Below are 24,908 nucleotides of genomic sequence, written 5' to 3'. Positions count from 1 at the left end.
ATCTTATGACGTTTGCTGACGTTTTATGACCCTTACCGAGGTAAAGCTTGAACTCTAGGTTCTCTCTCACTTGTATTTAATACAGTTACCCACCAATAAACATTGTCTTTTGATGCGGAATAATCATAAAAAACAATCGTAATAGCTTGGTTGGTATATTCAAAGAACAATACGTCTTTACGTAGGACGGACCTGATTTCCTTTGATGCTTCCGATACAATAACACAAGTTTATATGAGCATGGTTACGCTTGAATCTCTGTTATAAAACCTGTATTGTTGAAATTTTCAATCCCTTAGAACTCCATGAAAAGAATCGATCTTGTACATCTTAATAGTTTCTTCGGAAGCGTCTTATACTCAAAATTTTCTCTCCGTACTTCTAGGAGTATTTTCCTCACAATCAACATATGTTAGCTATAAGCCGGTTCCAATTTTCAAAAGATATTTCCGTCAATGTTAATAGCGTTTATAATACCATGACCGAAGACCCATGCAGAGCCAAAAGGCCCTACATTTTTAAAACAAGTATCTTAACATTCTATAAGTTGCTAAGAAATTAAAATACCCAACACAACCAATGGCAGTATCTGTCCTTTCTACACGATTGTCTAGAAAATCATTTTTATAATACTTAAATAATATAGCTTAACGATGGCAAGTAGACAATTTAGACCCTCCTAAATTAACGTTCTCTCACAACATCATCTATACACATATTCAGTCAATTTCTTTTCAGTATAGATTTAAGAACATAATTAAATAACTATCTTACCCTGTAGCTTTTAAATTCCACCAGGACTGAACCGTTTTGATTTCTGTCTTCTGGCTTGTTTCACCGGGCCCTTAAAGGTTTCTCTTGATGCTCTGTTTCCTTCATAGGCACTGAGTGCAAGAGCTTTTGGTTAAGATCTGCTTTCTGTATAATAATATAGGAGCATGTCATACCATGCCGTCTGTTTCACTGCGCGTGTTGAGAGGTTAACCTGGCGCGGATTACTTTAATTTACACGGTCCATTGACTTTGGAAGATAATGTGGTTGATGCGCACCATTAACCGGTTTAAGCTCCGTAGTGTTTTGTTGCCACTGACCGTTTCAAGGCGGTGCCCAACTGATTTCTTTTATTTGTTTGTTTTGTCCTCCTTTGCATGCGTGCGTGCGTGCATTTGCGTGCGTGCGTGCGAGTGTGTGTGTCCGCATGTGGTTGCGTGTGTATGTGTTAGTTGTGTGCATATCTGCGTGCTTTGTGTTTCGTTTAGGGTACGCAGCGGTGTTTGGAACATGGCATTCCCAGTATGATATTTATTATTGTTTCATAAACTCAGTTCATTTACCGTGTACACCGCTTCATTCATTCGGTAAAATGTTTAGACATTGTACACATTTCTTGGCGTAACATATGTCACTTGAAAGTTCTGACTAGAAAATTGTAATCTTTTTTTGCCGGCAGGGATAGAAATTGCCGGCTGTTCTCCATATAGAAGGGAACGACTTCCCCGAATTTGGAGCCGCCCGTTTCCCGTAGGTGCTGTCCCATAAGCCGGAAAGGAGGGTCCTGGATGTTGAGATGTCCCAGAGTTCCCTGGATAGGTAATACATGCTTGTTTATGTGTTTGCATCCTCTTTTCGGGGGATATATACATCTTTGGATCTAATTCCGTGCAGACTTTTTTGGCTGACGTATTGGCCCGATACGATTTATCGTCAAATCATGCCAAGCTCTAGAAAATCTCAGTTTAATTTCGTTTACACGTTTATCATCCATACTAAACTGAATATATATATGTTTTCATTTCTACATTGCACCATTTTCTGGCTTTTTGTTTCGCAAATTAATGTTACACACTATTCCGTGTGTATTTCTATTTCCTAGCAGCGATGGCTTAGGGTCAGTTGGTTTGGAAAAGTAGCAATTCCTTGAGTCCCCTTATTTTATGTCAGCAATGCAGCTGAAGGTACATAAACAATATTGCAAAATACCTTGCCGTGCTGATAACTACATTTTCCCTTACATGAATGAGTGGATATCCGTTATGTTTACATGTTCCCTCGTTGGACTCAGCGGCGGGTTGGGTCTGCGAGTGACGAATCTAAGTAATTTACCATGGAGAAACAAAATGAAAGTAAACAAGCTAAACAGTCACGGCACGGGGAACCATACACATCCAACATGCATTTCAAAGATTTCTTTTAATTTATCAACTGATGAAAATGGGATCCGCTTGTTAAAGAGTTGGAAAAGCAGCATATGGTCACAATTTACTCAGTGCAAAATCCATCTTCCTCCGGCCATTAAGTCTATTGCACTACGTTCTCTGAATTCCTCATGGGGGGTATTCGCTTTCCTAATTTTGCTAGAGTATCGGAGACGAAAATTTTGCAAGGCCGTATTGAACAACATGCCACTGCTGCTAAACCCTTCAAAATTAAACAGTTAGGAAAAGAATTAACCACAAAAACTATCATTCTTAGTTTCTGCATACCTTACCCTCGTCCGTTTGTAAAAGCTGACATCTCATGACTACAGTTACAACATATATGCCAAATCCTCTTCAATGCTGCAATTGCTCAGACACAACGAGAAAAAATACAAAGGTGGTTACATTTCTCCAAAGTGCGGTCAAGATGTTCATTCTCAAAACATGACGCCAGCAGCCGTCCATTGCGTTGTGTGTATTGCAGCGAATCACATTCAGCGAAGTCTCGTAACTGCAAGACATTGAAAATCGATAAGGAGGTTCTTCGTGTCAAATTCTTACAGGACATTGGATTTCCAGAAGTAAGACAGATTGCCAATGCTAAATTTACACCTCCAACAATCGATCCATCTTGTTTACCAATAACGAATAAAATCTGTAACATGATCGTTTGGAAGCAAAGAACGCAACCAAGAAGAATAATAGCAGACTCGGTTTGATTGAGTCTGTTCATGTGAGGTATTGAAATGTGCAAAACCTCTCACGCCCCCTAGCGCCGGCTTAAGCTGAACTTTGTTACACATGTGATGAATGGACTTCATGATCCCAAAGGACCAGAAAATATAACAACACTGAATCCAAGTACGGGGAGACTTTTACAACTGCCACACGGCACTTAAAGATTGCTCTTGTGATAGTTAAAAAATCTGTAAAAAGATTAATCTGTAAATCTACCTTTGATAAAACAACACAGTGCATTGATGAGTTCACTCAAACAGATACACCGACTATACCAAAAGTTCTTTCTTCAGCCTCGGCATCCAGTACACAACAAGCAAATGGGCAGAAAAACCTTCAAGCCAAAGCACTGTCTTCAATACTTAACATCCCTAATTACAAACCACAGCCACAACGTACTTACAATTCAACAAGCACTTCATCATCAGCAAAAATGAATAAAACACCTCAACAAAAAATTGAACTGAATACCGATGGAGTTTGAAAGAGATCTAATGTTCCGTTTGAACATCTAGCTATAGAAGTACAGACGGAGAAGGAAGAGGAAGATAGAAGTACATCTAAACCTCCTGCTATATCCCCTAAACCTTCTACGGAGAAAAGGATTACTAAGATCCCTTCTCCTGAGAAGACAGATGAATGTAACTACCATATTTACAGATAAAACTGTGCAGTTGCAGTGTTGGAATAAAGTTCAAACTTGGGTCATGAAAAATGGTTTTAGATTTTCTAGAAAACACAGTGTTCAATTACTTCAATTACGAAAACAACACTGTGACCCTGAGCTTTTTATAAATGGCGCAAAATTACCCGTTGTTGACGAAACAAAATGGCTTGGTGTTAGCTTAGATAAAAAGATATTTTGTATCGGATATGATGTACCTGGAAGCAAAATGTTTGATGTTCCTGATTCCTTTAAAGATGTTTTCAAATACTGATTTGAAAACCGATCGCAAAATTTTATTAAGACTTTATAGAGCTTTGATTAGATCCAAGCTCGACTATGGTTGTGTTGTATATGGTTCAGCAAGAAAATTGTATTTAAAAATGTTAGATACCATTAATAATCAATGTCTTCGTATCACTCTTGGTGTATTTAGAAAATCGCCTGTGAAAGGTTGTATGTTGAAGCAAACGAACTTTTCGATTTTGCATACAATCTTCTATAAAGGAAACTGACTTTGAATTAGATGATGTAAGACAAAATTAATTTTCGGAAACACTACCACGGACCCTTAATTTCTATATAGTTCTATTTGATTTGAAAGCTGCCTTTTAAAGTACGATACAAACCCTGGAATATTAAAGTCCAAGTACAATGAAATCAAATCCAACTTACAAGGATTACTTCCCAATTTACACGACAGTTTGAAAGATGATTTAAAGGCTGGCTGTGCTGCCGCGAGCCACCTTCATCAATCACAATTATGTGTGCAAAATAGCGCAACAATATTTTCAGCCGAGGAAAATATATTGGAGAAAAATTCATTAACTTTTCTGACTTTCTGTTTTACAATCAATTAACAACCGGAATATGAAAATTCCATTCATTCAAAATATTCTTTCTCATGGTTCATCTTTCAGTCATCTTTCCAATCATCACGATTGGATTGGAGTGTTTTTGTTCAGAAGCTCATGTTCATAGGAACATTAACATTGAAAAAATTCCATTCAATAACTTGAGAACTGCTGGACAAGATTTAGCATTACTTATCTTATGACTTCATGAACCCTTTTATTTTAGGGATTAATATGCCAATAGCGTGATTTGGCTTAATAAAGTTAAGACCTTATAGAGTTTTGGACCAGAAAGTCAAAGGTCACAGAGGCATAAAACTTGAAAACGGTTTCAGCTTAGTACATTGAGAACCACTTGACGGCATAATTGGGTTTATAAAGTAGATTATCCCTATCTATTGTTTGTTGGAGGTCAGTAGGTCAAAAGTCAAGGTCATTTGGTCTGAATTTTTAAAACGGTTTCCGCTATATAACTTAGGATCCACTCAACCCTGAACCTTGAAACATGATCATTTGATTGGACGTATGAAGTATATGAATCCTATTTTTGTGACCAATAGGTCAACTGTCAAGGTCACAATGATCTGAACATTGAAATCTATGTCTGCACAGTCTTTTGATAATCACTTTTGATAAGTGATATCCACACACCAGATATACTTACAATAAATGTGTACCCAAACTAAAGATATTGAGTGGAAGCCATCTTTCTAATTTTAGTAGCAGTGACCCCAAATATCATTCAAAGCTAATTTTTCAGATAAGCTTGATGTAAACAAATTTTGGTAGCAGTAAATAAGTCCAAATACATTGAGAAATAATTCATTTTCAGTAATTGTGACCTTGATCTTGAAAAAGTGAGATTAAAATGACCTTTATTATCAAAAACAAAAATAAAAAAAGAAACATAAAGAAAACAAATGGATCTAGCTTGTGACCCTACGCTCATGACAACTGCGCTGCCATGGGGTTTTCTAGATATGAAGATTAAATAAGTTATCATGGCCTTGAACGTGACCTCAATGACCCCATTTACAATCTCAACCTTGGTTTTCAGCTACTTATAGGCCAAGTTTAATTTCAATACATCAATGTAAACTAAAGTTATTTAACCATTGTTCTTCTTATTTTAGGAACAGCCACCTTACTTTGACCGAAATAACCCCAAATGCAGATCCGAACTTTGTCTCCTTACCATCTATCTAAAGGCCAAGTTAGGTAATTTTACCTTGTTCTTAAATAAATTTATTTGCAGAAACCAGGTTTTCACCTGGAAACCACCCTCTCTTACAACATGCATACAGTTTTCCACGAGAGTCTAGTTAGATATGTATTTTATAATTGTGTGTATACCTTTCATATTATATTTATATATTATAAGTCAAATGTGCAAAAGTAAACATGATACATGTTCGCAATGCTTCGAACATGTTAAATGTAAAAAAAAAAGACTTAACAAGATTGTAAACCTAGTCATCTAGATATTCATACCATATAATTCTCGAAATGGAAAAGAAAAGAAAACTACATACAATTCTATGACAAACTAGAGTCGGCTTCATTTTGTAGATATTCAAGGCTTCGTATACCATGGGAGATTTAATATTGACATTGTAACATATGCTGATGTCACGTCATCCAAATAATTGAAGAAATTGAAGCCGACGGGGTAGAGAAACTCTTTCCCTCCATAACTGTCAAAGGTTCAACGTTTATGTCAAAGATTATTTTCAAACAAATTAGGTCATATTCTTTTTCGATATTATGTTCGTTTTACTACAAAATTAGCCCGCCTGCTTAGCTCAGTAATGAGAGCATTCGTCTACTAATCGCGGGGTCGCGTGTTCGAAAATACCTGTTATACTGTACTTCCTGCACACTTGGGACGGGTACACAGTTTAAGGTCCGTTCAAAATAATTGTATTTACATAACATCGTCTATAAATGTTTAAGCTTATTTGTTTTGGAAATTTATTTTTATGTTAACAAAAACATAAAAGTATCATTTTTACAGTATAGAAACAAAGCGTACTCTACATTGACCAAATCAAACAGCGTGCGTATTGATGTGCTAAAATAGTTAAACGTATATATAGATATTAAGCACATTATCTTGTCCTATGTGCCACGTTATAGCTATTAAAGCATTTATCTTTATTTCTCAGATGTTCGCTGTAGATCATATAGTTAAGTTGCAATTATGGAAACGCAAAAGAAAACAATTATTCTGTGTGGGGTCTCTAAGCAGTTTTAGAAGAAGGACAAAGTTCTGAAAAAAACTGGCACCCTATTAAACCAGCTGATGTCAAACTACTCGGTTTAACACAACTGTTTATTTGTTTAAACGTTACAAGAGGTACACCAGGAGGATTCTTGTTTTGAAAGGTTCTTTTAATAACCAGTGAAAGTCAAAAAAGGAGGCAGTTTTTTTATAGATTTTTTTTTTGCATCTTATGGCAAAATATGTACCCAGGTTCAAAGAAAACTGGAGCTGACAATGTGAACGTGGGGTCTTATTTCCAAAATTTAAAACCTGAAACTATAAACACAACTGTTCAAATGTTCAGTAAGAATTCAGAAATTAAAGAATCAGCATATGATGTAGAGAACCCCCACAGATGATTGGTATACTTCTAAGATTAGAAGCACAGACAGTGAAAAATTAAGGTTTCAGTATATTTTCATGGCCACGTTTGTCAGTTACCACTAATCACAGTATCATTTTAGTAATTTGAAATAAATTATATGTTATGAGTTATTTGACACAGTTTATTCTAAGAGTCATTTCCAATGGCCTACTTAGATAAACCGTTAAGAAACCAATCCAGCTGACTTACAAAGGTCGGTGGTTATACCCATGTGCAAGCACGTGAGAAAATAATGCAAGGAGAGGCACCTAGGGTCTATCCCCACCATCAAAGCTGGAAAGTCGCTAAATAAGCAATAATTTTGTCGGTTCGCCGTAAAACCTAACAAAATAAATAAATAAATAAACCGTTTCTCCTCAGTACAACAAAGCAGAAAAGAAAACAAGACATTATTTAATGTCACATTTTATCCTGATTCAGTTGCTTAGTTTTTACGATAAGTTACTATTGTCATTTCGTCCTAATTTACACACATTATCAATGCAAGATTTATGAGCACAACGGACTTGGCTCGTTCGAAACGACGCTTTAAGTTGAATTACTAAAGACAACTAAATACACTTTATAACGTTGAAACATTAAATCCTGAGAATAATTCCTTACATTAGTAGAAGTAGTAGCAGCAGTAGTAGTACCATTTTACATGCATGGAAGTGTTTCATGATTTTTTTCCAAGCAAATGGAAGAAATTTCACTGCATTGCTTGATGTTTAAGTTTGAATATATATTATGATTCGAGTTAATTTGATACCGCATTGTATTGTTTTTCATTGAAAATATCGAGGGATAAAGGTAAGGACATTTATGGTGGTCGGAAATTTCTAACAATGGTTTTATTTCAACAGTAATGTGACGTTTTCAACTAAATGAGCAGTCTTATTTGAGGCGAAAAGTTTTATTTCCATTTTATCTGTATTTAACTTGAGCATGTTGCTGTGCATCCATGACACAATTTCCCGAAGACACGATTAAACACGATATATTGTGTCTGTTAGAGATTGCTTATTCATTGTTTTAAATGATAGGTATAACTGCCATTCGTCAGCATAAAAATGATGTTTAAGTCCATGTGTTTTGCAGATGGAAACAACAGGCTTCATGTACATAGTGTCGAAGTTGCAATTAATTGGTTCCTAGTACTGAACCCTGGGGAACACTGAAATGCATGTGGACTGGTTTTGATAGTTTCCCATCTATACGATCAGTGAGATATGATTTATCCAAGAGAGAATTTTATCAGCAATTCCTAAATGATGTTCAAGACAGTGTAACAATGTTGCATTGCGTGGTTTATTGTATCAAAAGCTGCTGACAAATCAAATAGCACTAATATAGACACCTCACTTTGGTCCAGGGATTCGAGGATATCATTTTGTACTTTCATTAAGGCCGTCACGGTAAAATCGAATTCCTTTATGCTGATTGATGCTCTTCGTACAGGTTATTTTGTGTCTTCAGTGCGAGACTTTTTTCCACTTTTTTCTACAATTTTGGAATTATATGGTAAAATTTACGCTGGTCTGTAGTTCTTCAACATATTTTCTTCAAGATTTTGTTTCTTCGAGGCCGTATACGAGAGCTTTTGAAAGCTTGTGGTATGGTTGAAGTTTCCAATGGTAAGTTCACTTCTTTAATAGAATTGGTGAAAGTTCGGCTGTGCGTGATTTTAAAAGACAAGTCGGAGTTTGGTCGAGCTTACATGATTTATTCGGTGAATTGTTAATAAGCTTTTTGACTTCTTATTCTGGTGCTAATATCAGTGTTCTCAATATCCTACATATTCTAGTCACATAATTTGCAATTTTATTGTTTGCCACTGATATTTCAGCCGTTTGTATGTATATACGTCTTTGCATATATATTTCAGAGATAATTTACAATATAAGTTATCAATAAAGCTTCTACTCGGCATTATATGATATTTTTTGTGACGATTCGCCGTAAAATTCAACACACCCGCCCATCATAGTAAAACAATGATCAACTCTGAAAATGTTGTAATTTCTTGTCAGATTTATACAAGTTATATTCTCGAATGTTTGTTTTCGAACAAAAAAAAAAGAAAAAAAAAAAAAGCTGATTGCCATTTGACGAAATCATGGCTTTGCTATGTAATTGTTCACATATAAAGTCTATGAGAAAAACTCTAAACTGCACGTTTAATCAATGTCTGTTTCGATGTGTGCAGTTGTTTGCTTTTATTTTGATTTTCCATATTTAAATGACTTGAGTTTGTCATGCACAGTCCCCACCTGCTGCAGGGTCTAACAAGAGGACTAGCAAACCTGTAAACAAAATAGATATTCTGCTCATACATGGTAGGACTTCTGGAGTGATATACCCTGACAGGTATTTTATAATCGGCTTTATATCACCAGCCGTACTGCCATTTGGGTTTTACAGTATTGTTTCTTTATCCACCCGATGAGCCCTAAGCCTAATACATCTGGGAAATATATATTTAATTGAAAAATATTTAGATTAAGTATGAACTTAATATGTTAGAATGTAGTACGGGTTTTTTTGAAAGCATTTAAATATGACATTAGAATGAATTTAATTAAAAAGATTAGTTTTATAAAGTAGATACGAAAATATTTGTGTGCCGATTATTAACATGAATCAGGATGTAAGCGCAAAAGTGTGTTTTCCTAGGACTTAGTAAAATTAGCGAAGTGATCGTATCGATCGAGTACGATCGCATAAAACGTATACAACGAATAAGAATTCAATGATGTTTACTGGCACCAAGATCATGAAAGGGAATGCGTTATAGAGCACGTCAGCTTCCACGGCCCTGACAGTCAGTTGACTTACTTTCTGGGGCAGTTGTATCCTCTTCAACGAGCAATGACCAAATAACTTTGATAATTCTAAATTGATATTAACAACATAATGTTTAAAACAGGTTTTGATAAATTTCCTATCAAAATTAAAAAACAGGCACCATATCCAAGGGGTGATTATGCAATACCCAAGGCTATGAAAGCGAGAGTATTGGAACCACCCAGGCCGAAATGGTCATGCTGAGAAACTAAACAGTACCAATAACACGACATAAAAGTCGTGCTGAACGATCTGAGAAGATCGAAATATAACAGCTCTGATTGAATGTACGGGGAGACTTTTTACGGCCGCCACACGGCACAAACAACGCTGGTGTGATAATAAAATAGAAAAAGAAAACCCTTGTATCATTCTGCACACTTGCTTATTCCATAAATTCATGGTGTTGATACATTAATGGTTCAAATGACTGGATCCGTTAATTGTAAACAATCGATCAAGATACATGCTTGAAGTTTAATTAAAATTGAGATCAATTATACCAGGTATATGCGAAGTACAAAGAAGTCAAAATGTTATTAAACGGTTCCCAATTTTCATAGTATTATTGCAATTTTAAAGAAAAACACATTCCCAAAACATGTCAAATGCGCAAATATTGGCAGTTTGAATAATGGACTGAGTAGTATCATTAGATATTCAGAACTTTATTTTGAATTCATAATTCATTTATTTACAAATCATATAGAACATAATCCAGAACGTGTCTTATCCACACATTTTTATTGTTATATTTCATCTGTATTTTAACTTGTTTACGTATTTATCCGTCACCGCCAATTTGACGATCTTTAATGACCTTAAATGTAAAACTTTTATCATATCTGAGTATTCTAACTTATTAGATGTTTAAATATCCTATTCCTTCCATACAAAATAATTTTAATCATTAATATCAGCATACAGACATTAACCATGCGTTAGTTCGGGCTGTTCACAATGGAGGCGATGCAGTCATACTTCAGGACACTTTTATGAAAAGGAGAAAAGCCGAAAACTGTCCGTCATATGCCGAGATTGTCCATTCTGTCACATTATGGATAGTTTGAAGCTTTTCTCTGATTCAAAACACGACTGTTATTCGTATAGTATTTATAATCGATAGATTTGGTTCAATATTTCTTTTGCTATTATTGTTTCGTTATTTTCTATTTCCAGTTCACAACATCTTCGGATTTGGTCTTTTGAATGCTGATAAATTTGTCAGACTGGCCTACAACCATACATCTTTATCATCGTTATTATCCAAGAATTTATACAATTACAAACTAAGGTAATTTAATGCTGGTTATCAGTTTAATTATAAGCATGATTGAAACCAAATGTTGATAAACGAAGTTGACCTACTTCACCTGTACTGTTGGCACAAAAATGCAAGCCTTGTCTAATCTGCAATTACCACATTATGCTGCCCGAATGGGGGGTGGGGTGGGGGGGTGGGGGGTGGGGGTGGGGGCATATAGACGCCACCATGTCGGTCCGTCCGACCGACGTCCGTCAGGCACAGTTCTTGTCCGTATGTACCAATTGTAACATGGAGATAGAGCTCATTAAGAGAAAGTGCAGTGACAAGGAACCATAACTCAAGGTTGTCCAATTTTTGTATCATCACCTTTTTTGTTACGGGATATAAGTTATTAACTCGAACATTTCTTTCTTGATGGTGGGTATATTTTCTTTAATTTCATTTGATGACTCTACTCAAAAGTCAAGAAAACTGTCGTGCTACATTCAGACATTTATATATTACAATACCCACAACTTCTTGTCATCTAATTAAGAAAATATCAATTCTGCCGATATATTCCGCAATCACTCAATTCGTTTTCAAATAAAATATTATGTTCTTCATTTGCTATATTCCCACCTCACATGTATATTTCTCAATTACGCCTCATCTGTACTGAAAATTCCCATATGCTACAGTAATTTCTGTGAGCACCCACCGGTGTTACCAATCGCCTTGTTTTTACCTATTTTACTAGTCTAGTCAGCCAACTGGGTGTTTCATCAGATTTACAATTAATCAAAACCGATTAATAATCAATATCTACATTTATAACAGCTTTTAATAAATTGAAATTTTAAAGGTAAACAAGGAGGTTTTTGTCAGCCTTCGTAACCAAACATCTTTAGCGACTAATATTAGAAATTTGCGAATTAAGTCTACGTGGACTGTGAACACCTAAGACGGTCGATTTTTCAAGGGGACCGTCTCAACATGATTATTTTAATTTATGTGTGGTAGGAAAATATTCCTATAATGATTGTAAGGTCTGGCTTATTATGTAACCGCACAGGATAAGATTTGGATTTGCCTGTCCGTCCGTCTGTTCGCCAGAGAAATGTTTCGTTATACATATCGTAAAAAGTATTTGATCTAGCGTCATAACACTTTCCTGAAATGTTCTTCAATATTATAAGTTGCGCATCTGCGACAAACTTGAACAGATGAGCCAGTCTGATCGCAGTTTACCCGTATACCATCGCCGTCGTCGTCCGACATGAAAAACAGTCTAAACTGGGATCAAAATGTAGGTCAGCAGGTAAAACATTGTGAAAACTGTAGAAAACGTAATATCTTGCGTCTCTATTCGTTTGTTGTTATTATACGCCCGAAGGGACGTGTTTTGTTATACCCCAGGTGTTCATCTGGCCTTCTGTCTGTCTGTCCATCTGTCTGTTAGCAATTTCGTGTCGACTCCGCTTTGTAACTCGCGTACCCCTTGAAGGATTTCATACAAACTTGAAACAAATGTTCTCCACATCAAGACGACATGCAGAGCGTCTGTATCAGATGGCTCGCTTTAAGGTCAAGGTCACACGTAGAGGTCAATGTATATGACTTTGTTTCGTGTCAGCTCTGTAACTCTTGATCTGTTTAAAGGATTTTAAAGAAACATTGCACAAATCTCCTTCACATCGATACGACGTGCAGAGCGCATGTTTTGGATGGCTGGCTACAAAGTCAATGTCACTTTTAAGTGTCAAAGGTCATATAACTTTGTTTCGAGTGCGATGTGTAATTCTTTAAAGAAACATGGCACAAATGTTCACCACATTGATACGATGTGCAGAGCGCATGGCTCGCTTCAAGGTTAAGGTCGAACTTAGGGGTCAACGGTCACATGACTTTTTTTGTGTTTATGTTGCTTTGCATTGAGGTGCTCTTGTTTTTATTTGGCAGATCCCTTTTTTGTTTATCTACAATATAATTTTATTGAATTATTTCCCTTTTATGTTACTATAAATAGGTTATTTTATAATTTTGTTATTATTGGCCGTAGGTAAAAACGGAGATCACTTTTCTGTGGTACAACATAGATGGTACCTGCAATGTTAAGGTGTATTTTGACATACCTGTACCTGGTAATGATTTTCAGCGGACTTTCTTTTCGGGGAATTTTTTCCTTCCTTTGTTGTCCTTTTCCTTTGGGCTTCAACAGTAAATTTCTTTAAATTTTGCTCCCGTCCTCTGATATAACCCTTCGGGCGTATATTGCACGGCTTGGTGGAGCACTTGTTATTTCTGTAACAGCCGCGTTAAAGACTTTGTATTCGTATAACTTTATTGTTTTAATTTGACAGTAATGGATGGACGAAGAGATGGACATTTTTTTTCTGTTAGATAAATGAATGGAATATAGGTAAAACCAAAATAAAAAATCTTCGCATTTATACTGTTTTATGGCATAATCATGAGTGAAAAGAAATCCATTTCTTGTTGATAGTTTTCAGTTTATACAATCAATTCGATATGTTTTCTTCTACATCCAAGGGATGCACAGACATGTACGTTCTTGAAAGTCGTTGTCGGGAATGCCTTCATACAGAGCTTACGCTCTTTTAACACTTCAGTTCTGCGATTGAATGTTCTACAGTTATTCTGTAATGAGATATATATCTGTTCAGTTTTGTACATTTCCTTTTGTCTCGTCCCACTTTTCTCCGAATATGCGCAGATGCGAAAGGTGTCATTATGGGGTGTCTATTAGGATATAGTTTATCACCTAGCAAAACAATCGTCAGGGAATGGCAAGTCAATGTCTATTTGCCGCATCATTTGAAACTGCTGTGCGTCATTTTGATGTCCAAGGAAACCACTTTCAATGTACGAGGGGCGTTCAATGTGTAATGTTACTCCATATATAGTTCCGTAACCGCTGGTTATTTTTAGATGCGGTTTTCGAGACATTATAAAGCAATTTATTGGGAACACAATGCTATATAAGTTATAAAAATCAGCAGGTTCAAATTAAAAATATAATCATTTTAGTGAGGTGTACTTAGGTATACTGGACCATAATTATGAATTAGGTTTGTGATGGGCATCCAGAGTCTCAGGAAAATAGAATAACTTGTAAAATCACAAAATTCAATCATTTTTCTACGAGGTACAGCAAATTGTGATGAGAGTTTCCGTTTGTTTCCAACTATTTATAGCATTTTTAATTTTACAACACAACTAAAACATCTAAACTCGAGGTTGATTCCATCCGGAATGGGTGTTGTGAGCGATTTATTAAAGCTGTAAGAACTAGTTTCGCAATCGAGAATTAAGATACTAGTATCAACTTAAAATACAAGAATTTTTTAAACGATGATTATCGCGCCTGATAAAATTGCAGAGGCTTATTGTACCCACCTTATCATTTTTCGAGTAAAAATATACACACATAATTTAAAACTGTTATAAACATTTTTATTTTAGTTTTCATATGTTTGTGTGAAGATCATGATTTGTTTTATCTGTTTAAACTGAAGATTGAACTATTTTTCTAGTTGTTGAATAGTAGAATCAAGGCATTGCATATTAGAATCTCAATATTTTGGATATAAATTGTCTCGTATACCCGAGTACACCTCATTCAAATGATTATATTTTTACTTTGAATCTACCGATTTTTATAATTTATATAGCATTGTTTTGCCAATACATTGGTCTACAATGTGCCGAAAACCGCATCTAAAAATGATAAACGGTTACGGAACTACATACGGAGTAACATTACATATTGAACGTCCCTCGTATCTTATAACACCCACACTGTCAACAGTTATTAAGCTCTGTATGGAGGCATTCACGTCAACGACTTTCAAGAACCGTACATGTCTGTGCATCCCATGTCATGAATATACTACCACTTTAGATTCCCTACAGTGTGTTAACATAGTGCCGCGTTAAAGTGGTAAATACAGCCAGTCTACCTACCCCTCTGATCCGTGACATTCCGTGCAAAGCATAGTTGTAAATACATGTACACTACTGATTAGTGCACAAATTAAACCAACTAGAGCTAATGCGGCTTAATATATTACGTTATTATTAAGCATATATCTATTTCAAGAATTTTAACAAAAACATTTGATAATTTTAGGTTTTTATTTATTTATTAATAACTCCTTTACATCTTTAAACGATGTTTCAGCAAATAACTTTTTATTAACATTACAGTAAGTTCTTTTATTCTTATGCCCTCGAAGGTGGAGTGTAACCCTGCCATCTATGAAATTATTTTGAAATAGCTTGGCATAAATATTTACTTAATGAGACGACGTTTCATGCGTAATACCCAGAACCTTAGCTACAAGGTCACGGTCACACTTAGAAGTCAAACGTCAATAGGGTCTGTTTCATATCCGGTTCGTAACTTTGCCATTCATCAAGGGATTTTGAAAGTACCCAGCTTAAATGTTCATCATAATGAGACGATATGTCATGGGCAAGACCCAGACCCCTAGCTGCAAGGTCAAGGTCACACTTAGAGTTCAAATGTTAACAGTGTCTGTCTTTGTGTCCGGTCCATAACTCTGCCATTCATGAAATGATTTTGAATTATCTTGGCATAAATGTTAACCATAATCAGACAATGTGTCATGCACAATACCCAGACCCCTATCGCCAGGATCAAGGTCATACTAAGAATGCAAAGGTTAATAGGATCTTTTTCGTGTCCGATATATAACACTGTCATCCATGAAGGGATTTTGAAACAACTTGGCATAGATGTTTATCATAATGAGACAATGTGTTACGCGCAAGATCCAGACCCCTAGCTCCAAGTTCAAGGTCACACTTAGAAGTCAGGTCAAAGTTTAATAGGGTATGTTTAATCTCCGGTTCGTAACTCTGCCATTCATCAAGGGATTTCAAAATTACTTGGCATAAATATTCCCCATAACGAGAAAACGTGCCATGCATAACAACCAGACCCGTAAGGTCAAGGTCACAATTAGAGGTTAAAGGTTAACATGGTCAGTTTCTTGTCCGTTCCATAACTCTTCCATCGATGAAGACATTTTAGAATTACTTGGCATAAACGTTCCCTATATTGAGATGACGTGTCAGACGCAAGACCAAGGTCAAGGTCACACTCAGAAGTCAAAGGTTAACAATGTATGTTTCTTGTCCGGTCAATAACTATGCCGTTCATCAAAGGATGTTAAAGAAACTTGGCACAAATGTGCACCACATTGAGACGACGTGCAAAGCGCATGGCTCGCTTCAAGGTCAAGGTCACACTTAGGGATCAAAGGTCACATGACTTTGTTTTGTGTTTATGTTGCTTTGCATTGCGGTTCTCTTGGTTTTCTTTGGCAGACCCTTTTTTGTTCACAGTATCTTTTTTATTGAATTACTTCCCTTTTATGTTACTATAAATAGGTTATTTTGTAACTTTTTTATTATTTTTGCCGTAGGGAAAAAAACCGAGACCACTTTTCTGTGGTACAACATGGATGGTACCTGCAATGTTAAGGTGTATTTTGACATATCTGTGCCTGGTAATGATTTTTAGTGGACTTAGAGATTTTCGGGGAATTTTATCCCTTTCTTGTCTTTTTCCTTTGGACTTCAACAGTAAAGTTCTTTAAATTTTAAAATTATTTTTAAATTCAAGAGTTACACATCGCACTCGAAACAAAATGATATGACCTTTGACCCCTAAGTGTGACACTGACCTTGTGGCCAAACATCCAAAACATGTACACTGCACGTCGTCTCGATTTGGTGGACATTTGTGCAATGTTTCTTTAAAATCCTTCAAAAAGATCAAGAGTTACAAAGCGGACACAAAACAAAGTCACATGACCTTGACCCCTAAGTGTGACCTTGACCTTAAAGCGAGCCATCTGATACAGGCGCTCTGCACGTAGTCTCGATGTGGAGAACATTTGTATCAAGTTTGTTTGAAATCCTTCAAGGGGTTCACGAGTTACAGAGCGGAGTCGACTCGAAATTGCTAACGGAAATATGGACAGACAGACAGACAGACGTCCAGATGAACACCTGGGGTTTAACAAAATACGTCCCTTCGGGTGTATAATAACAACGAAGGAATGGAGACGCAAGATATTACGTTTTCTATAGTTTTCACAATGTTTTACCGGCTGACCTACATTTTGATGCCAGCTGACCCAGTTTAGATTTTTTATATCGGACGAGGACGACGACGATGGAATACGGTTACATTGCGATCAGACTGGCTCATCTTTTCAACTTTGTCGCAGATGCGCAACTTATAATATTGAAGAACATTTCAGGAAAGTGTTATGACGCTAGATTAAATACTTTTTGCGATGTGTATAACAAAACATTTCTGTGGCGGACAGACAGACAAAATCCAAATCTTCTTCTGTGCAGTTACATAATAAGCCTGACCTTACCATCATTATAGGAATGTTTTCCTACCACATATAAATTTAAATAATCATGTTGAGACGGTCCCCTTGAAAAATTGATCGTCTTAGGTGTTCACAGTCCACGTAGACTTAATTCGCAAATGTCTAATATAAGGTTATTCGATAACTCGTACGGCTATGATGTCTCGTTTCAGCCACATCGTGCTATCGTGTCGGGCTTCTCCGGCAGAACAACAGCATGACAGAACGATAAATTATTTTGTCCTGTTGGTGCATCTTGCGGCATTTCACCTGACCTGTTTTGTTGTGTCTTCGTATTGGAGTACTATGTGACAACACAAGGACACATTTGTCGTGTCATTAAAATACAATATTCCGTTTGGACAATAGCAATATTTAATTGAATCCTAAACCGCGATTTACTAAAAATGCAATTGTGTGATGGCGCGATGATGAAACAACGATGGTACGAAGGTGAAATGTAAAATCGCATATTCATCATCTTACCATCGTGTTGTCACCATCGTGACATCACGATTCATTGCATTTTCATCATCGTGTCATCTTGTTTTCACCATCGTACCATCGTCTTTTCACCATCGTGCCATCATTGTTCATCGCGTTTTCACCATCGTATCATCGCATTTTCACCATCGTAAAATCGTATTTTCACCATGGTACAATCGCGTTTTCACAATTGTTTTTTCATCGTGGCCTTGGAGGTTTGACACATTTTTAAAGAACTGAGCACTAAACATTTTGTAAAACCTTTTACAAAACAGCAGAATCTAAATTGTAGATTTCTTCTCACAAATTGATTGAGATACATTCATCTTTTTTTTGACGAAATACAAGTGCACGGAACTACGCATGTCTAATGGGAAGGTGATGGTACGATGGTGAACGCGCGATGGCAAGATGGTGAAAAGTGATGGTACGATGCTGATAAAGCGATTGTACGATGGTGAAGACGCGATGGAACGATGGTTAAAACGCGAAGGTACGATCGTGTTAACGCAATGGCACGACGATGGAAACGCTACTGTACGATGGTAGTAACGCGATGCCACGATGGTGAAAACGCACAGGTATGATGATGAAAAGGTGATGGCACCATGGAATGATGATGAAAACGCGATGGCATGGGCACGATAGAACGATGGTGAAAGCGCGTTATTACATCGACATTTCAATATCGTTTCATCGCACCAATGCGATTTCATCATCGCGTCATCGCGTATTCACCATTGTACCATCGTTGTTTCATCATCGTGCCTTCCCGTTTTAGTCTTGTACTATCGTGCATAGCGGTTAAGTATTAAAAAAAAGTCTCGGTTGTCCAAAAGGAATGCCGTATCGTTATTATGCATATACTATCAGTCTCCTGGTGGTCATCATGTTTTACCAAAGAAGTCATAACGGAAACAGAAAAGCTTATCAGAAAGATTTCTGCCTTGAAAAATTTGAAATTATTGTCGTTTCGTACCCTTTTTGGATCAGTTATTAACACTCTACGTAATGTCTTTGTTTCCACTGCAGGGAAAACTGTACACAGCAGAAGTTGACAATAAGTGGATATAAAAGGCAGAAGAAAAAACATAATTTGCTAATTGACATTAAATTGTTACCCTTGTTAACTTTTCACATTCTTAACATTAATGATTTAATCCACTGAAGGAATTTAATATAACTAGATCTGTCACATTAAACATGGGTACAGAAGGTACTATTTTAAAGGGTATTATGATTATTTTTACATGGAAACGTCTCGTTTGGGAAATTACTCTTCGGGGTTTTCTTAATTTCCGAACAGGAAACGTTTTACTTAATATAGTATCTTGTTCCCCTTTCGGGAAGCAATATCATTTTTTGACTTGTTTCCGTCGAAAGTTCCAGAGTATAAGAGTAGGAGAGTGCCATTAAATGAAAAAATCAAGTTAAAATTAGATCCTGGATCTAATTTCCTACCGTTCAGTTTTTTTTATGTCTGAACAAAATTTTCATTGAACTTTAATATTTGTTGAATTCAAAATTTCCAAAACAGGAAAATATCTTTCTAATCAGGCAGAACATATTATGTACATTTACACTGAATTGCATTTCGTCAGAAATATTACCGCCTTTACTGATGCATACTGTTGCATAACATCATTTTGGCCGGTATGATATTAAGTAACATGACAATTAAAAAAAAACAAGAACAGCCTGCGTATGAGTATGAACATCCTATTTGTCATATATTGTTGAGGCATCTTGAAATATTAATATTTTAGCATTCATCAAGCAAGGCAATTTTAAAAAGTATTTTATTAGTATTTGCGTAACTACTCTATGAAAGACAAGCGATTCATCATAAATCTATATAATTAACTTCCTATCGCTAAGTTAAGAAACCAATAAGGAATATTTTTAGATTAAGTAATTTCAAAGTTGAGTATAATTATTGTTAGGATATTTAAAAGAAACGGTAGAAATTTAGCCATTTCTCAAGTTTATAATGGTGCTTTCATTTAATGATAACATGTACATGTATATTCTTATGTACCAGGCTTTTGAATTAAACAAGTCAAAAAAAGAAGATTTTACTTCCTTAACGGGGAGCAAGTTACTATATTTTCTATAAAGTTTCCCTTTCTTGAAATAGGGAAAATCCCAGTGGTTGACTTCCCGATCGGGAAGTTTCCTCTTCTGATTTATGACCATAATAAACTTTTCTAGGATGATTTTAACATTTACAGATACTGTTACTCCTTTATATTTCGTACATGTTGCTGTTTAATTGTCGGCCGAGACATTACATAAATTTTTAACAAGTTCATCCGAAGATACATGTGTGAAAAACTTGCAATATTCGGATTTTTGTCTCTTTATGGTGCTTATTAAAATACACTTGTAGTCGTATAGAATTGAATTGAAACGCCGACTCTGTTGGTCTTTCCTAAGTAGTCCGACGAATCAAGAAACAATGTATTTAGTAATCATTTCATTAGATAAACGATTAAACAAACGTTGCCTTTTTAGTGAAAATGGTTTTCACTATACCGGATTTTAAACTTGTGTAAGAGGCGATAGGGGTTTCTAACATTAAAGGCAGAATTAAACAGTACATATAGCCTACTCACCAAGATGAACTTGATGAAGATAGAATCAGCTACAATCAATGGCGTCTAACAGCAAAAGAAAGACCCAGTTTTTCTCATTCATTCGACCTCTAGGTCTTATGACATGAGAACCACCAGATGATTGGCTCCTAACCACTCTGACCTTTGACAGGACCTATGAGTACGACATAGTGTGGCCTATGAATGCGTCCTCACTACATAATTATCAATGACGTTTAAGAAGGATGGATTTTTTACAGATATAAGTAAACACATGAATCTGTATTACCATTTGAAGGTTTGATGATTACAAAATCTAATTTTGCATTAAGTATTTTTACGACCATTGACAAACATTTATTGTAGAACCCCCGGAGACCGAACACAGATTTTCGAGTTCAACTACAGCTGTGACAATTACAGTGATCAAACATGCTTAACGTCCATCGAGCATGTGACGACATCAATTAACTTCACAACATCAAGCAGTCTTTTGAAAATGGAAATAATATCACCTAGCAAAACGAGTTCAGTTTTAATGATTTTAAGAATCAAAGAGGTAAATGCTTTTATTTCTGTCTTCCGGTCGTACAAAGTATTAAAACTGCCTTTGTTAGACTGTTATTTAGAAAACGTTTATCTGTTGCTTCATTTGAAGGGCCCTCTTACAAATTTGATAAAGTCTGCATAGAGTCGCCCGAGCCATTACCAGATGAAGGGGCCGAAGCTCCTGTAAGGGAACTTAAATATTTGACACAGACAAACAAATGGGGACAGTCACCCTCCAATCTCTTTTTATTATCCTTAGCACTAAACCATCATTCAAAGCTAATATCATTAAAACTGTAGGCATTTGTTTTGTTGTTGTTGTTGTTGTTTTTTTATAAAATTAGAACAAATGAATAAAAATGTATAAAAAGGAACATGCTTTCTTTCTGCCATTTATTATCTGCTCCGTTATCGGATTACGTTTTTCCTGCATATAGGTACAACTGTTATATGTACTATATTAAACACTATTGGAACACAAATAAAGTACATTATGTATTGAAGTTGAAAAGAAATAATAAACAGAATAATCCGACAGGAGCCTAAAAATGAAAACAAAAATAAAGACAAGAACCTTTAAGACAATCTACGTTTCTAACTTGGTCTTTTTTCCCTCAGTTCTGATTCTGTTTGTAACAAATTTTCCAAAGCGGTTGTATTCTACAACTCAGCATCAGCCATAGTTTTACAATTTCAAGAAATGTATGGGGTTTTAACAATTCTGTAAAATGAGGAAAAAATCAATTTTCAAAATTTTTCAAGAGCTAGAAATAGTTTTAATGATATCAAGTAAACTTGTCCCCGAGCCAACTTATCCCCGATTTGGTCATTTCGTCCCTAACGTTTGTAATTTCGTCCCCTTTATTATAAAATTTTGTCAACTTGACCCCAACCCCCCCCCCCCCCCCCCCCCAACCCCACACACACAGTTTTTGCTAATTTTGTCCCCCTAAATATATGAAGTATGTTTGCTTTTTTAACATATCTTTGACTTTGAAAGTCGGTATTAAAAATCATCGTGAGTTTTGAAGAAGTTATATCTTAAACGGTTAACCTTAGATAATAAGGTTGAATAACATAATAAAAGAAATATACTGAAAATATAAGACAATTAACTGAATTTTAAAATTAAAAAAGATTAATTCAATGCTTTTAGTAATAAAGATATGAGCAGAATAATCATAAACATATATATACGAAAGGTGTTAAAGTTTATTTAATTACATTAAAAACCGTTGACTGGGCTGATTGGAAGGTATTTAATTGCATGAGAAGTTGTTGACTGACTAATGGAATGTGTTAATAGTTGATTTGATTGAGGAAATAATTTATTATTAAATGTTTAATTCTATTCAAGAACTTAAAAATGAGCAAAGCAGCGTCAAATACGAACATTAAAAAAGCTATCATGTTGTAGCAGACTTGCAAAAAAAAAAAAGAAAAAAGGGAAACCAGAAAATTTTATTTTTTAAAAAAAAACGATCATTTTTGAAGCAAAATAGTTCTTAAAACAAACGGAAATTTATGTATATTTTTAGCACTAAATATATAGTAGTCGCAACTTGATCGCGATGGTTGACCTTCGGCTGATTATTCATATCGATTGTTTCATTATAGAAATGAGGGTTGCTTGAGGTAGATGTGTATATTTATATGGAATTAGTATGTTTACAATGCAGTTTCAAAGTATGTATACTTACATATGATAGGGTTACACGACTGCAGTAAACCTATATCACGATAAATCTACGTCAATTTTAAAGTTTACGAATCCAATACATACACCCCTTTTCATTAATAGGTTGTGCCTCATTATGTTTTATAATACAAAGGTCAACCATCGGAGTCAAGTTGCGTCCTCTATACTAATCTAAAAAAATACGACTTAATTTATCGTATTTGATATTTTAAGAAAGATACGTTCTACAAAAAGGGGGCCGAAAAAAGCGGGGCGCAATGACAAATTTGAGATCACCGAGAGGAAAGAATGACCAAATTGGGGACAAGTTGACTGGGCGACGAGTTGACTAGGGGACGTGTTTACTGTAAATGTATTTCATGTAGGTTCAGGGAAAACCAGTTTCTGTTAAAATTCCAAAAGCTCCTCTTTTATCCCTGACCTGATTTATGAAACTAGTCTCAATTTGCTACGGTAAAGCTTTATCCGGCAGTAAGTAATGTATCTTCAATTTAAGAGTGTTAGGTAATCATTTAGTTATGGTTTCATATATAACGAAGAGTAAAAGAAACTATCCAGATTTATAACTTGGGTATTTTTTAATAAATAAATAGATACCACATTACACTTAAAGAACTTCACGTTTTAATTTCTAAAAGAAGTGAAGTCAGTAGTCCATCAGTAGTCGTTTTGCGCAAAATTTGGCTTAATCTTCTGCGCGTCTGTTGCATTGTAACATCTCAATTGCGCGCTTGCGCTGATTTTGATTCAGTACTGCCACGCAACAAACAATATTTTTTTAACTTTATGCTATTTTTCGAGTGAGACACTCAATGTATCAAACGACAATAAAATTTTACAATAAAACCATTAATTTCACGAGCACGTGAAATTCGTGCAAAACGAATATTGTGGGACAACTGACTTCACAGTTGATCGATATCTTAAATTTAACAGGTGAAGTTCTTCAAGTGTAATGTGGTAGGAAGAAAATAAGACAAATTAAAAAAAAAAAAGTTTTTCTATTTCAAAATACCTCATTTATACATCTTGATAGTTTCTTTTGCTGTTCAGTATATTTTAAAATCAGCTTTATTCTAATCAGAGAGAAAGAACAATGATATAAACAGTTGTTTTTGTTTTGGCTCAGATCATAGAAAGAAAATAAATGATTTTTATTTTTGGGGGGGGGGGTGGGGTGTTATTATTTGAAAAATGACATTGACCGAGAAGTGACAAGAGACCCTAACTGGTCAAGTATCAGGTCTGCAAGAGAAAACCTTGTACATTTTTGTATATTATTTAAAACCGTAACCACCAGTCGTTGACAAAATGCAGGCAATACAGCTATCAGGTTATGTACGTTTGAGATGCTAGAATAATTGACTGTAGAGATATTAGAATTACTTAATTATCAATAGAGTAATTATTTTTAAAGCTCGTGATCTTATGGCTTGTTTTGAATATTCTAGGCGTAGTGCTTTTCTATACGACTGACGTGTTAATTATCGAAGATTTATACTGATGATTCCTGACCCTCTTGCATCCACGTTGTTTTATAAAGGTACTCTGACCGTCCGCATAATTTTAGCTTGAATGCGTCTATTTATCCTTAGATTTCTGGTGTACAAAATCCTCCGTAAATCATAGTTATGCCACTAGAAAAATACACTGACGGTTGGTGCGCAGAAATTGATACAGAATTATATTTATTTTGTAACAGGAAGAGAAGCCACTGAGTAAGGGAGGGAAGATTGTGTCAGTACATTTTTGGGACGAAATGCCATCTGGGAAGTGGTCCATCAGAGTGCGAAACAGACATTCCTTAGGTATTTTTTTTCAGCTTTGTCTTGGACGTCACAAGTCAATTTGTTAAGTATACATTCAGACTGCTATTCGTTTATATATAACAGGCATTGGTTGAACGATTGAAGTGTAACAAAAGGCAATAAGATATATAAAAAATATGACATCTGTATGCATGTTTCA

The 24,908-nt window shown here is 35.5% G+C and overlaps 1 protein-coding gene across 1 annotated transcript in view; it reads left to right on the top strand.

Moving 5' to 3' along the window:
- LOC123547557 (neuroendocrine convertase 1-like) overlaps positions 1 to 24,748 on the top strand; it is a gene marked incomplete at its 3' end in the record, with an annotated part of 62,696 nt that extends 37,948 nt beyond the window's left edge. The window contains exons 7-9 of the mRNA XM_053533326.1: positions 11,109 to 11,223; positions 21,059 to 21,251; positions 24,643 to 24,748. Of these exons, the coding sequence (XP_053389301.1) occupies positions 11,109 to 11,223; positions 21,059 to 21,251; positions 24,643 to 24,748 (414 nt within the window). The remainder of the gene's footprint in view (positions 1 to 11,108; positions 11,224 to 21,058; positions 21,252 to 24,642) is intronic.
- Between the last annotated feature and the right edge of the window lie 160 nt (positions 24,749 to 24,908).

Source organism: Mercenaria mercenaria, unplaced genomic scaffold, assembly GCF_021730395.1.
Source record: "Mercenaria mercenaria strain notata unplaced genomic scaffold, MADL_Memer_1 contig_2246, whole genome shotgun sequence".
Taxonomy (NCBI): domain Eukaryota; kingdom Metazoa; phylum Mollusca; class Bivalvia; order Venerida; family Veneridae; genus Mercenaria; species Mercenaria mercenaria.
This window is presented reverse-complemented; position numbering and strand designations above follow the sequence as displayed.